This window comes from Rhagoletis zephyria, unplaced genomic scaffold (genome assembly GCF_001687245.7).
Source record: "Rhagoletis zephyria isolate East Lansing unplaced genomic scaffold, Rhagoletis_zephyria_1.1 Rzeph_scaffold_04513, whole genome shotgun sequence".
Classification (NCBI taxonomy): Eukaryota; Metazoa; Arthropoda; class Insecta; order Diptera; family Tephritidae; genus Rhagoletis; species Rhagoletis zephyria.
The window spans coordinates 10,181-22,455 of NW_016161596.1; the positions used below are offsets into that span (position 1 = coordinate 10,181).

At 36.4% G+C, this 12,275-nt stretch overlaps 3 protein-coding genes across 7 annotated transcripts in view; 2 read left to right on the plus strand and 1 right to left on the minus strand.

Annotated features, from left to right (window-relative positions):
* Window positions 1–1,859: 1,859 nt before the first annotated feature.
* On the plus strand, window positions 1,860–6,777 carry LOC108370841 (glycosaminoglycan xylosylkinase homolog). 5 transcript variants are annotated; one of them, XM_017626253.1, is made up of 8 exons: window positions 1,860–2,162; window positions 2,282–2,751; window positions 2,807–3,956; window positions 5,077–5,355; window positions 5,484–5,544; window positions 5,631–6,208; window positions 6,292–6,492; window positions 6,555–6,777. In XM_017626253.1, exons 4-8 carry the CDS (start codon window positions 5,129–5,131, stop codon window positions 6,760–6,762), a joined length of 1,275 nt encoding a protein of 424 aa, XP_017481742.1. In that variant the 5' UTR covers window positions 1,860–2,162; window positions 2,282–2,751; window positions 2,807–3,956; window positions 5,077–5,128; the 3' UTR covers window positions 6,763–6,777. The 5 variants fall into 5 exon arrangements, with proteins under 5 accessions (XP_017481742.1, XP_017481741.1, XP_017481743.1 ...); XM_017626252.1 differs by having other exon boundaries at window positions 3,284–3,956; XM_017626254.1 differs by lacking the exon at window positions 5,484–5,544 and having other exon boundaries at window positions 3,284–3,956; window positions 5,077–5,416.
* A 94-nt stretch (window positions 6,778–6,871) lies between these two features.
* Window positions 6,872–10,362, minus strand: Rrp6 (exosome component Rrp6). The gene is made up of 8 exons (XM_017626251.1): window positions 10,127–10,362; window positions 9,880–10,061; window positions 9,430–9,810; window positions 8,381–9,371; window positions 8,092–8,322; window positions 7,841–8,026; window positions 7,203–7,778; window positions 6,872–7,139 (listed from the first exon to the last, which is right to left on the minus strand). Exons 1-8 carry the CDS (start codon window positions 10,247–10,249, stop codon window positions 7,065–7,067), a joined length of 2,745 nt encoding a protein of 914 aa, XP_017481740.1. The 5' UTR covers window positions 10,250–10,362; the 3' UTR covers window positions 6,872–7,064.
* Window positions 10,363–10,970: 608 nt separating this feature from the next.
* The window catches only part of LOC108370839 (gamma-interferon-inducible lysosomal thiol reductase-like), an 18,225-nt gene continuing 16,920 nt past the window's right edge, over window positions 10,971–12,275 (plus strand). The window contains exon 1 of the mRNA XM_017626250.1: window positions 10,971–11,161. Within this exon, the coding sequence (XP_017481739.1) occupies window positions 11,153–11,161 (9 nt within the window). The 5' untranslated portion in view covers window positions 10,971–11,152. The remainder of the gene's footprint in view (window positions 11,162–12,275) is intronic.

Below are 12,275 nucleotides of genomic sequence, written 5' to 3' on the forward strand. Positions count from 1 at the left end.
AAATACATTTCCTACTAATAATAAACATTACTTTATTTTAAACATTTTATGTGTAAAAGTAAACAGGCAATGATTAATTTTATTACACGGCTTGCACATTTTCGTACATTAAAAAAGGAAACTGGTTACCTCTCTCAATATGCGCAAATAAACAAAATTTTTTTGAGTGTATTTAAAGTTCTTTCAGTAAAATTCATAAAAGTTTCCTTAAATAAATCAAATTTAGTTTTTTAAACTACATTGAAATCTTCTTTCTTTTTAAATTAACAAATGAAAATATGTGATATGAAAGAGATTACTACAGAAAGAGTATAATTTACTTTACATATATCGTCGTTTAAAGTACAAAACCGCGTATCGTCATTCTGCAAAACCGCGTAACTGACATTTGCTGCCAAAAATTGGATTTGCTCACACAAGCTCTTGGCTTCGCCCTGAAATATACTAGCCAGAAATGCAATTGCTTTATAAAAAAGAGAACCATTTTGAAATATAAGTGTTTTTGCTCTCTAGAAAATAATTTATGCAACGTCACATACGCGGTTTTGCATTATCTTGATACGCGGTTTTGCATTTTGTTGAGGTTTTGTACTTTAAACGACGATATGTGTGTATATTAAGATCTTGCTTAAAGCATCCTTTTAAGCTAATTAAAGCAATTGCGCTTATACCTATTTTGGTGAGATCTCTTCATATGTTCATTGCTTCGTTCACAAAAAATAAAATGCTTTAATTTCACGCTTAAGTAGCGATTCTTTATACGTTTAGAAAACGTAATGCTTTCTACCATCTTTAATGAAAATCGATTTTTGAACGAAAAAGCTTTATAGGAAATATAAAATTTTGGCCTATTTAAAAAAGTATCCACTATTATACTGACCGGAAAAAATAAGTAGATATCCCGCAAAAAATTCGTCTAAAAATGTATCCAATTGGATCTATTTAGATCCAACGGCATCCCTGCCTTTTACCCACCTTTTTGGAGAGGGAATAAACCGCCATTGACAAAAATGCAACCCCCGACCACCTAGGTCAACTATGGTTCTCTAGGGATTCTTTAGAAAAATTGCCAAAAATCACAATTTTCATTTGCGTTTATTCGCTTGAAAAATGTTAAATATTCATTTGCACAATACATTTTTATATACACATTTTTATATACATACAAGACATTTTTATAAAACACCCAGCGACCAAAACAGACATCACTGGGGCGGCAGCCCCAGGTTTACCACACAAAGAGGGAACTCTAGTTACCTCATCCTTTCCCAAGGTTACATCACTGGGGCGGTAGCCCCAGTTAGATCACACAGAAAGGAGAACTCTACGTAGTGAGGGTAATAATCCCTGAGCGCGGCCAAAGGCCGCCTACGCAGAAAGGAATTCTACGCAAAAATACTGTGGACGCAAGTAAAAATTGCGATTTTTGGCCATTTTTCTAAGGGGTCCGTAGGGAACCATAGGAGGCCTAGGTGCCCGGGGGTTGCATTTTTGTCAATGGCGGTTCATGCCCTCTCCAAAAAGATCGGTTGGCGGTGCCACGCCCACCCCACCTTCGCCCACCGCACCTTTAACGAACGGCCATAATGGAAAGTTTCCCCGGTGCTTGTGATGTAAACAAATGCTCAGCTGATGAACCGCTTCCCCGATTTTTTTCTCAAAACCAGTTACAAATAAATCGTCGCGTTCTTGCGTGATCTTGTATTTTTGGTACGTGCAACTTGTACACGTTTTTTGTATACCGAACACTCTTAAAGCAAGCGAACGAACAATTTCTATGAAACAATCTGCACGTACAAGACTAGCGCTCAAATGAAAAAATAATATTAGCCAGTCTGGCAGCGCCCAAAAATTTTAAATCAAAATAAAACACAGCTGATTTGCGGGAAGAGTTTATTAATTTTATTTTGATCAAATTATACACAAACGACTAACAAAACACCTATAAACAATTTATTTTTAGAAAACTAAGTAATATTTACATAGCATTTGCATTCGAATGCTCTTGCCGAGTGGCTAGTGTTGAAATTATTAAGAAGGGAATGTTTTTTGGCGCGCTCGAGTCTCTCCGGATGCACGCCGCTCCTCTTGTCAGCATACGCGATATTGCAAGCGTCACCGTCACAGCGCCGAGCACCTTGGTTGAATTGTCCTAAAGGCAGGTGTTGTATACGTCATAAATTGAAATATAAACAAAAGTTTTGATAATACGTACATACATACATATGGCCAAATGTATGAAAACACGTTCTATTTGTGATTTTTAATGTAATTTTTACAGAACTACTGCAGAAAAGCATGTGGGGCTAGAAGCATCTGAAGGGGTCGCATTCGGGCACGACATCGCTTGTTGGCTGTGAGCAGCGACAACTTACCCGACAGTAGGCTCTGCTGTCTTTTGCCAATTACTAATTGTCTTTGCATTAGAGGAAATGTTTGCTGTCGCTGCGTCCGTGGCAGCTGTTGCATACGCATTAATGTTTTGTCTTGCCAGCTACCAAGCTAACATTCGGCAAATTTTGTTACAATAGAATTTAATTTAATTGAAGTCAAGTGCCATAATTAATGAGTTATTTCAAAATCAAAACAAAACGAAAACGTCGACGCAGACAACGGCAAGTAGGTCCCATGCAATGCGACGCTCACCAGAAAATATCTTCTATGGGCAATAGAGCGCACCAAGCACGCTTTAAAATTAGTTGGGCCGCACAGAAGTGTGCCACACGTTAACGCATTTAGATGTTCTCAGCGGTACGTAAAATATGTACGTAGTATATCGTTTTATTGTTTTTTTTTATTATAAAAGGCTTTTTGAAAGATTGACCTTTATTGGATATACCAATACGCATAACTAGTAAAATATGTACGGGCATTTGTAGAACTATTTAGAGTGAAGTTTTAATTCTGTATACAGCACAATTTAAAACGCAATAAAAGGCGCTGGAGGACCAGTGTGCTCGTGTGTTAACTAATTAGAAGTTTGTGAAAATTTTTTGTGCCAACTAATTTATTAACTTAAAAATGCTCTTACATAATTTTTTTACATACAGTTTGTATCCGAGCTAAATTCCTCGTCAGTGAATGTGTATGAGAATTTATGAACGTGGATGATTATTTAAATACAATGTGTTTGATAAATGCGTGCAAATAAAAAATGCGCTTAAAGGCAAACCTAATGACAAAAATATAGGGAATCTAAAATTGTTTCAATCATTCTACGTCACATACCAGCACCAAACTAACTCATTATGTTAAATCGCTTATGCTTATAAATATTCCCCAGCATATGGCAAAAAATTGGTCACCACCCCAAGGCAGAATTCAACAACAAAGGAACAATACAATCTGCTCGCCAATCACTACGCCACGTATATTTGCCAATGCATATGAGCATAATAGAATCATATAAAGGCACGTCACCGAGTTAAAATTTAAATTAAAAATAAGTTTTTTGAAACGTTTAACACTTCACCTCTGCATACGCCAACAAAACGCAGCAAACAAGCGAAATCGTGAAAAAGCGAGAAATTATTTTAAGGGTCGAAAAAGTCTAAAAAATCACTTTGTTGTTGCCTTTATTATTAGCTAAACTTTGATGAGTTTGTCATCGGCAGAAAGCGACTAAAGGACAAAATCAAGACAACGACGTAGAGAGCCAACTATCAGCAGCTGCCGGCAAACATCGCGTCTTGTGACGCTTTCAGTGGTGATGGCGCGTAGACAATATAAACAAATGTTAATATTGTAAACGAAAATTCATAGACAAGAAGACTTAGGGGGCCACAGATTTGCAATTTGTTGTAGAAATTTTTGTTTGCTTCCGCTATGAGTTTGTCTTTTCTCATACCTATAATTTTGAACTCCGGCCAGCCACTTAAATACATTTTTAAATAAATGCGAGAGGAATAAGAAAAGGCGTTTAAAGAGAATCGCTATTCGGGATATTTTGATGAAAGGCGAGTATTTAATAATTATTGGTCACATATATAAGTAACATTTAATGGATCACTACCAGCACTGGTTTACAGCAAAAATGTTCAGTGGATGACACTATCCAATTTCTATGTAGTATTGCTCGCTGATTCCGAAAATCGAGTTATTTTTTTCCATAGATACGTTGTCGAGATACTTGCAATTTGCCGTTATTCAGTTTAAACCAAAAATTAATTTCACTTAATCACGTATGTATATCCTACGAACCAATTTAACAATCTTAAAATGAGATACGTCAAATCAAAGCTAATAAAATTCTCCATAAATATAAAACATTTATACATCACTTTACGATAGGACTGATATTTTCTTACAAATTAATTAATCATTACACTTTTCAATTTTTTAGTAAAAAAATTAGTAATAATCAAACTTTAACAGAAGAAAAATTTAAAAAATAACTGGTTCTGCGACAAATTTTTGCGTTTGTGCCAAAGCCTGTTCTGTTACAAAAAAAAAAAAAAAACAAGTTACTAAGGAAGAAAAGCAATAGATACATAAAGAAGTAATGAGTGGTCAAATGAAAATTCACTCCGATTTTTTGTATGAACAATTAGCAGGAAAGAAAGTTACTCATACGCCACGTACACCTGCTTTAGCACAAATGCAAAAATCCGGCACTGGACCTTATATTGACCTGCTATTTCTTAACTTTTAGTTCTGTTAAAGTTTGATTTTTTTCATGTTTTTATTAAAAAATTAAAAACAAAACTGGAATGATTACTTAATTTGTCGGTAACTATCTGTCCTATCAGAAAGTGAAGTATATATATATAGTTTATGGAGAATTTTATTAGCATTGATTTGACGTATCTCATTTTAAAGATTGATATATTGGTTCGTAAGATATACGCGATTAAGTGGAACCATTTTTCGTTTTAAGCTGAATAACGGTAAATTGCAAATAACTCAAAAACGTATCCATAGAAAAAAAAAATTAACTCGATTTTCGGAATCACCGAGCAATTCTACTTAGAAACTGGATTGTGGCGCTTGGAGAAGAAAAACCAAACTAAAATTTGTGATCCAGTGTAACTTTTTGCTAAAATAAGTGACGTATGGTTTTCAATTATTTTCTGACAGATTAAAAGACACCCACCACTTTTAACTCTCCACCAATAACATAAACGTTACAATGGCTGCAAACAAACGCACTGTTGGCATAGTTGTCGCTCTGGTGAGTCTCGTGTGTCTAGTTGCTGGCGCCAATTTCTACTTCATGTACTATTTAAACGCAGAAGAAGTTCCACATGTAAGCAGCACACGCGCTTTGGAGAATATGATACGCCAAAAGATACGCGAACTGCATCCAGCATATTTGAATCGGAATCCACGACTTTTTATGTATCGAAATAAATTATTAAAAAACTATAAACCGGCCCCATATGAAAATGCATCTGTCCTCTGGGATATTGCGAACTGGGTATATATACATACACACATACATATATATTAACATTAAAATTCACATAATTTTTTAATTATCTCANGAAAAACTATAAACCGGCCCCATATGAAAATGCATCTGTCCTCTGGGATATTGCGAACTGGGTATATATACATACACACATACATACATATATATTAACATTAAAATTCACATAATTTTTTAATTATCTCATTTATGTCTTATTAAGTGGCCACAAGAAAATGAAATCTATCCACTCTACGACACATCTATGGCTCAACTATTGCAGACATTGCGCCTCGAACCCTTCACTAAAGTCACTAATTTGGCGAGAGGCACACAACTGAAATTGCTCGTGCGTTTAGCTAATAAGCAAAAAATTATCTTTAAACCGCAGTGGTATGAACGTGATGCAGTAATCGATGGCCCCGTATATGCTGGAAAAGATCGGCATACAGCGGAAGTGTATGCCTTTTACTTGGGCGCTGTATTGGACTTGAGGTGGACACCCATAGTTGTAGGAAGAGTGGTTAATTTGAAGACAGATCTATATGACAAGGGTGATAACGAACTTAAAAATTCAATGACAATCACAGAAGGGGAAAATGGTACCGAACATTATTGTCTTTTTGGAAAATGTCACTATTGCAATGAAGAGGAAACGGTGTGCGGCGATGAGAATAATAACATAGAGGGCGTGCTAATATATATTATACCGGGCTCATTGTCCAAGCGTCGATCGCCATGGCAGCGAACGTACAAAGACGATAAACGCGCACCTTGGGAAGATGACATGACCTATTGCAAGTAAGTGGAAAGCGGAAAGAAATAAAGTGTATTTAATGTGTTTTTTTTTTAATAAACACATAATATAATCTTGATAAAATCAGATCACTGAAGGACAAAATGGAAACTATTCGGTTATTAGACCTTATCGATGCGGCAATATTTGATTATCTAATACAAAATGGCGATCGCCATCACTACGAGACGCGGGAAGAACGTTTAGTGCTCATAGACAATGGTAAAGCGTTTGGAAATCCAAACAAAGACCACCTGGATATTTTAGCACCACTGTATCAGTGCTGTCTGTAAGTACACTTTTTTCCCTCATGTATGTAAATCACTGCATTTAATAATTGAATTTTAATAGAATTCGGAAATCAACGTGGGATCGACTGCAAGTATTTTCCGGTGGCGTGCTCACTGAGCTCATTGATCGTCTTTCCAAGCATGATGCGCTCTTTCCGCTGATTACAGATAAGCATAAACGTGGCGTGGAACGCAGACTTTTAGTGGTTTATGCAGTCGTCGAATATTGTATGGACAGAGAAGGTGAAAAAATGTTTAAACAGCTATAATTAAACTTAAATTAATGAAAATGGAAAAAATAATAGTAATTTATGTACATATGTGTTAAATACAAAATTCAGAACCTATTTTTTGTGTAGATGCATAGAACTGTAGATATTTAACTGTAAGGAAATATTGTATTTTACCGCAAAGCAAATATTTTCACACTGCACTCTAGTATAGTTTTATAAAATATAATAAAAAATATTGTAAATTATAAAAGAAATTTCACAAATCGTTTAACGTCCAAGAATTCTAGCGCAGATAGTTAACTAGGGGAAAGTGCTACGCAGTCCTAATAGTCAGATGGCTACTTTTTACCTCTCACATTGCTGAATGTAAATAATTTATTAAACTTTTTGTTATTTGCCTTATTTGAATTGCTCTGAAAATGAAAGCAAGTATTAAATAATAGCTAAAAACATTGTAGTCATAAAACACAACTTACTTTTCCATGAAACTGTGGTTTTAATTCCATACCCTTAGCACGTTGTGCTCCTCCTTGAAATTTTTTAAAGTCTACATTTTTGTAGTCAAAACTTTTAACGACGTCTATGGGCTTATTAGAAGATTGATTACTTTTTTGTCGGTTTTTCATATTTTTATTCTTAAATTTCTTTTTGCCAATCTGTGGATGCGGAACTCTTTGCTGTGTATGGGCTTGCGACGTAGATGGCATCTCTTCGGGTGCACTATCCGAGTCATCACTAATTGTATGCACAGAGTTGCTAGATTCATTAGCAGTGTTTGAGGCAGCAGACTGTTTTGTTTTTGTATCGGCAGTGCTGATTTCTGTGTTGTTTGCCGCATGTTTATTAGCTTGTAATTCTCTTTTAGTGGGTGGCAAATTAACAAACTTCAGTTTATCATCGATAGGCGTTACAGTTTTGAAGCGTTTTGCCTTGGGCTCCTCTGGATCCATCGCCTTACTCTTTTTCGCAATTGCTTCCTCATGTGTACGTTTTAGTATTTCTTTTATTGGCAAACTGTACTCATCATCAGCAGATTCTACTTTAATTTCCATCTAATAGGACAAAAATCTTTTAGCAAAATAACCACCAAACACTGGTGCAATAAGTTCCTTACCTCCGTTTTGGCGAGTAGTGGATTTGCAGCCGGGCATAGCTGACGTTTTTTGTTCTCAGCCTCAATGCGTGCAGCTTCTTCTGCCTTTTCTTTCTCGACCAACGGTAACACGGCCAAATAGCGCTGATACGGACTAACAAACTTAATATTACTATACAGTTGTTTTTGTTTTCTCTGATCTTCATCCTGAAAATTTAAAAAATAGTTTCAGAAATATTGCAATACAAGTAGTTACGCACATATAAGCTTACTTCATCTGAGGGCTCCGGTGTTTCATAAATGCTTAGAACAGGTTTTGCCAATCTTACGTTAACCTCAGCAGGCGACGGCAGTATGGGGTTGTTGCGGAAACTAAGCAACGTTGGTAGATCATCGCGAAACTCTTCGTTATGGGAAAGGTCGTGTGGACAATACAACTTGCTGTTGTAATCCTTGGTATTAGTGCTTACAACGCGATGTATCGTTTCTGTCTCAAACACGGGCTGCAATTGAGAAGTATGTATAGATAAAACAGACGAAAACAAAAATCCTGCTACTTACTTTTACCAGTGGCTGTTCCCTCGCCCGCAGCACTATTTGATGCAGCACGTGTAGATTTTGCCGAACCAAAGGCGGTATGGGATTGCAGCACGCAAGTATACCCTGCATTTCACGGGGCAAACTTTCGGAAATTTGCAAAATCATGTGATTAGGTAAGACATAACCATAGCTCTCATCTTCTTGTCGAGCAACTGAATCACGCCATTGAAATACTTCACGCAATGCATAAAGTTGGCGATTGTCGAAAATACGTTTCGACTTTCGATAAATATCCATGTGCGAATCGGCTGTCACATGTGGCTTAACATAGCGTTTCTTGCAAATTTCGGTGCTGCGTTGGTAAATGTTAAGTAGCAAATTTGTTTGCCGACTTCCGGCTTCGAGCAAATCATTGGTTATACGGTCGAAAATATAAATAAGATAGTGTGTGTCTTGGCGGGCATACGATACCAACTCGTTTGGTAGTGGGCGAATGCGCCAATCGGCTAATTGAAATGTTTTATCAACCTCAATGTCACAATAATGTTTGAGTAAGTATGATAAGGATAAACGGGCATAATTTAGTGCCTTTGCTCCTTGATGTGTGTCGAACATGTTCACTACGTACAATGAAAGATCTCGCTGTAGCCACTCAATGTCCATATCAGCGCCATGAAATATCTTAACTATTTTTGGATCCGTCAACACAATATTGAGTATGTGCATTTCATCACGCAACTCTAAAGCGTCAAATAGATAATCTTTTTCACGTGTTGAGATTTGCACAAGGCAACTGAATCCCTGAAAGGTACGATACGAGTGGTGTTCCACATCAATGGCTATTTCACGGTGCTGACGTAACTCTTCTACGGCTGTATTCAATTTGGGAATTGTGTCTACATATAAGAGCTCAGTTTCGTCCATTTTTGCAGGCATTACAGGGTTGGAGGGCTTCAACTGAGATGCGGGTATTTGCAATTTCATTAGCTCAAATTCATACGGATGTAAGTAACTACAAACAAATAAGTGCCTATATGTATCTGCATAAAACTGCGTTTATTGTCACTTACCTGATAATATTTCCATGTTCATCATATTCTGGTAGCACTGCCAAGGGTTTTAATGAATTTGGTTTATCCTTTATTCTGGGAATGAAAGGTGTCAGTGCACTGTTGTCCACGGCAACTTTAAATTTCAATTGCGGTCGCGCAATATTTTTTGCGGTAATCAAGCGTGCTGCTACGGGAGATGTTTCATTTTTCTTTAAATTCCAACTACCAGCGCCAGACCCAGAAGCAGGTTTACCAGATGCTACATTTAAATGCGATTCCACAACAATCGTTTGTGGATTTTTCTTAATTCCTGCCAATTCATCCAAATTTGAGTTCAAACGCTCCATAATAGCATCGTTACACTCCAAAAGCATTTCGAACTGCTCATCTTGTTGACGGCTAATTTTAAAAGTGTTAATAAATAAGTATAAATATGCAAATCAAAAATATAAAGGTAAAATTACTCACCGCTGTATATTGCCCTTTACATTTTGCCATTTTAAAACATTCGATATCAATCCTAGTATACGGTCTGACTGCTCATCCACAATCCGCCCAAAGGTGGGATAAGCGCTGTACAAATCGCGAGCAGCACCCTGTGGAAAAGAGTTCGCAGCTTTTGTTGCCTCCACTATCTCAACTAAGCCATTCTAAATAAAAATTAATAAATTGTGTTAAGAATATATTTAATTTTTCAATCTTTTGTGAAAATCACCTTCGCGAATTCCTCTACTGATGCGAAGTTTCCAAGCGGTGTTCCATTCGGGGCCTTCTTTTGAGTACCGGTCTCTGGAGCACAAGTTTCTTCTGCGACTTCTGCCGCTTCAGTTGGGGCCATTGAAATTGCGTAAATAAGTAAAATAAAATATTTAATCAAGCAAGACGATAAAGGCCGAGTACCGCAAAAGTTCGCACGTTTTCTACAAAGCGAATTAAATGAATTCGCCAATTTTTTGACAGCAAAACAAGCGAAAAGATTATGTGCAGAGTTGCATGCAAGGCGAATTGCCTTGATTGCATGCCATTCAGGGCGACATCTACAGGAAAGGCAACAAACTAGAGCGGGGTATTTGATTAAAAGCTTGATTCTGTTTTAACCACTGCGCCTCAAGCACTATGGGTAAATTCGAATTAACGCCGGAGAAAAAAATTGCTATTGGGGCATTCACAACGGTGTATGTCGTAACTTTATACGGCCAAAAATATATTAAGGTAATTCATCAAACCTTATAAATGCATTTATGTATAAACTTATAATTGTGTAGACCTTATAAATTAACTGTCAAATTTTGTATGAAAACTCGTTTACATATTTCTGATAAATTTCTCCTGCGATTTCACTGAATAAACTTGATAAACTGAAGCCAATGCAACTCTTTCGCAACTCTGGATGGGCAATAATCGGGATCCGCATAAAAATTTTGCACGAAAATTCAACAAAAATGACATGATCCTGATAGAGATTTGGTTCAATTTATTATCCGTTCTGTTTGTTTTGTTTCACTTATAATTTCACAGCAGTTTGGTAGCAGTTATTTATTTGCCCACATGCGAAAACGGGACAAAGTTAAAACAGAAATATAACAGACGTTAAGACACATTTAGTTGAAAATGGAGACGTGGGGTTAAGGGCAGGTGAAAAATCTGATGGAAACTTTGTGTACATGTGATGTTTCACCTCCTTCTACAATATACGTTTTGACATGGTAAAAAAATAGGAAGGTGGGTTGTGCTACACACAATGGACGAGGTAATAATGAAACGTAACAAGCCATATAAGATAAATAATAAACAAGTTTGTGCAATTATTTACCAAGGTGCGTTCAAAAAGGAATGCGTATAAACGAGAAATTTAAGCAATTTATCCCTTTATCACTTTAGATGAAGACCCCTAATAAAATTCATTGCCATGACTTGTGCATACCCTGGATCTTTCAATTTTGTTTCTATTAAATCCACAGCGCAATAGGACTGCAGAAGTAGATAACTTACGATGTCGATGCAATTTTTTAACATTGCATTCGTAAATCCGTTTCTCTTTGCTCATTGCGTTATTAAAATCTCTTTCTTAATTTTAAATTAAATATTTTACAAATCTTATTTTTATATTTCCGCAGCACTCTGAATTTTGTGCGTCTGCTCGTTCTGCGACTTTCTTTTTTCTGTTCATGAGCGCATTTGTACCTCTTCAGTACCAAATAATTTATAATACGGTTTTACTTTATACACACACGGATCTCTATGTTCTCTACAGATCCGTATGTACTATTTAAATTTAAAGAAATAAAAAAAACTTTAAACATTTAGTTATTGGGGTAATTTATGTCGCTCTCAATAAATTGTCGCAATTATCTTATCAACCGTTATGTTAAACTAGCTTACCCGGCGAACTTCGTCCCGCCCAAAATTAATTTTTATACCTTTCGTGAGCATGAAATGGTCCGATGTTTGTAAGTACCAGAATAAAAAGAGATAGACCCATTAAAATGTATACTTATATGATCAGAACGTCGAGCTGAGTCGATTTAGCCATGTCCATCTGTCCGTCTGTTTGTATGCAATCTAGTCTCTCAGTTTTCGAGATATCCGGATAAAATTTGGTAGGTGGGTGTATTTTTATAATGTATTAATCATTTGTCGGAACCGGAAGAATCGGACCACTATAACATACAGCTCCCATACAACTGATTGTTCAGATATGAGATTTTTCGTTATAACTTCTCCATTTATGCAGCCAGGAACATGAAATTTCGCGCTGTTTTTTGCCGTACTTGCACCCATTATCAACAGAATACTTACAGTGAAAATTACAAAGATCGGGTCACTATAACCTATAGCTCCCATACAACTGATTGTTCAGATAT

Bases quoted from the DNA above. Each gene is read 5' to 3' on its own strand.
- LOC108370841 (XM_017626253.1), top strand. From the start codon at position 5,129: ATGGCTGCAAACAAACGCACTGTTGGCATAGTTGTCGCTCTGGTGAGT. The intron at 5,545-5,630 runs GTATATATACAT...TGTCTTATTAAG, and splicing joins TCTGGGATATTGCGAACTGG to TGGCCACAAGAAAATGAAAT. The intron at 6,493-6,554 runs GTAAGTACACTT...GAATTTTAATAG, and splicing joins CCACTGTATCAGTGCTGTCT to AATTCGGAAATCAACGTGGG.
- Rrp6 (XM_017626251.1), bottom strand. From the start codon at position 10,249: ATGGCCCCAACTGAAGCGGCAGAAGTCGCAGAAGAAACTTGTGCTCCA. The intron at 9,811-9,879 runs GTGAGTAATTTT...TTTTAAAATTAG, and splicing joins GTAAAGGGCAATATACAGCG to CCGTCAACAAGATGAGCAGT. The intron at 9,372-9,429 runs GTAAGTGACAAT...ATTTGTTTGTAG, and splicing joins GAACATGGAAATATTATCAG to TTACTTACATCCGTATGAAT.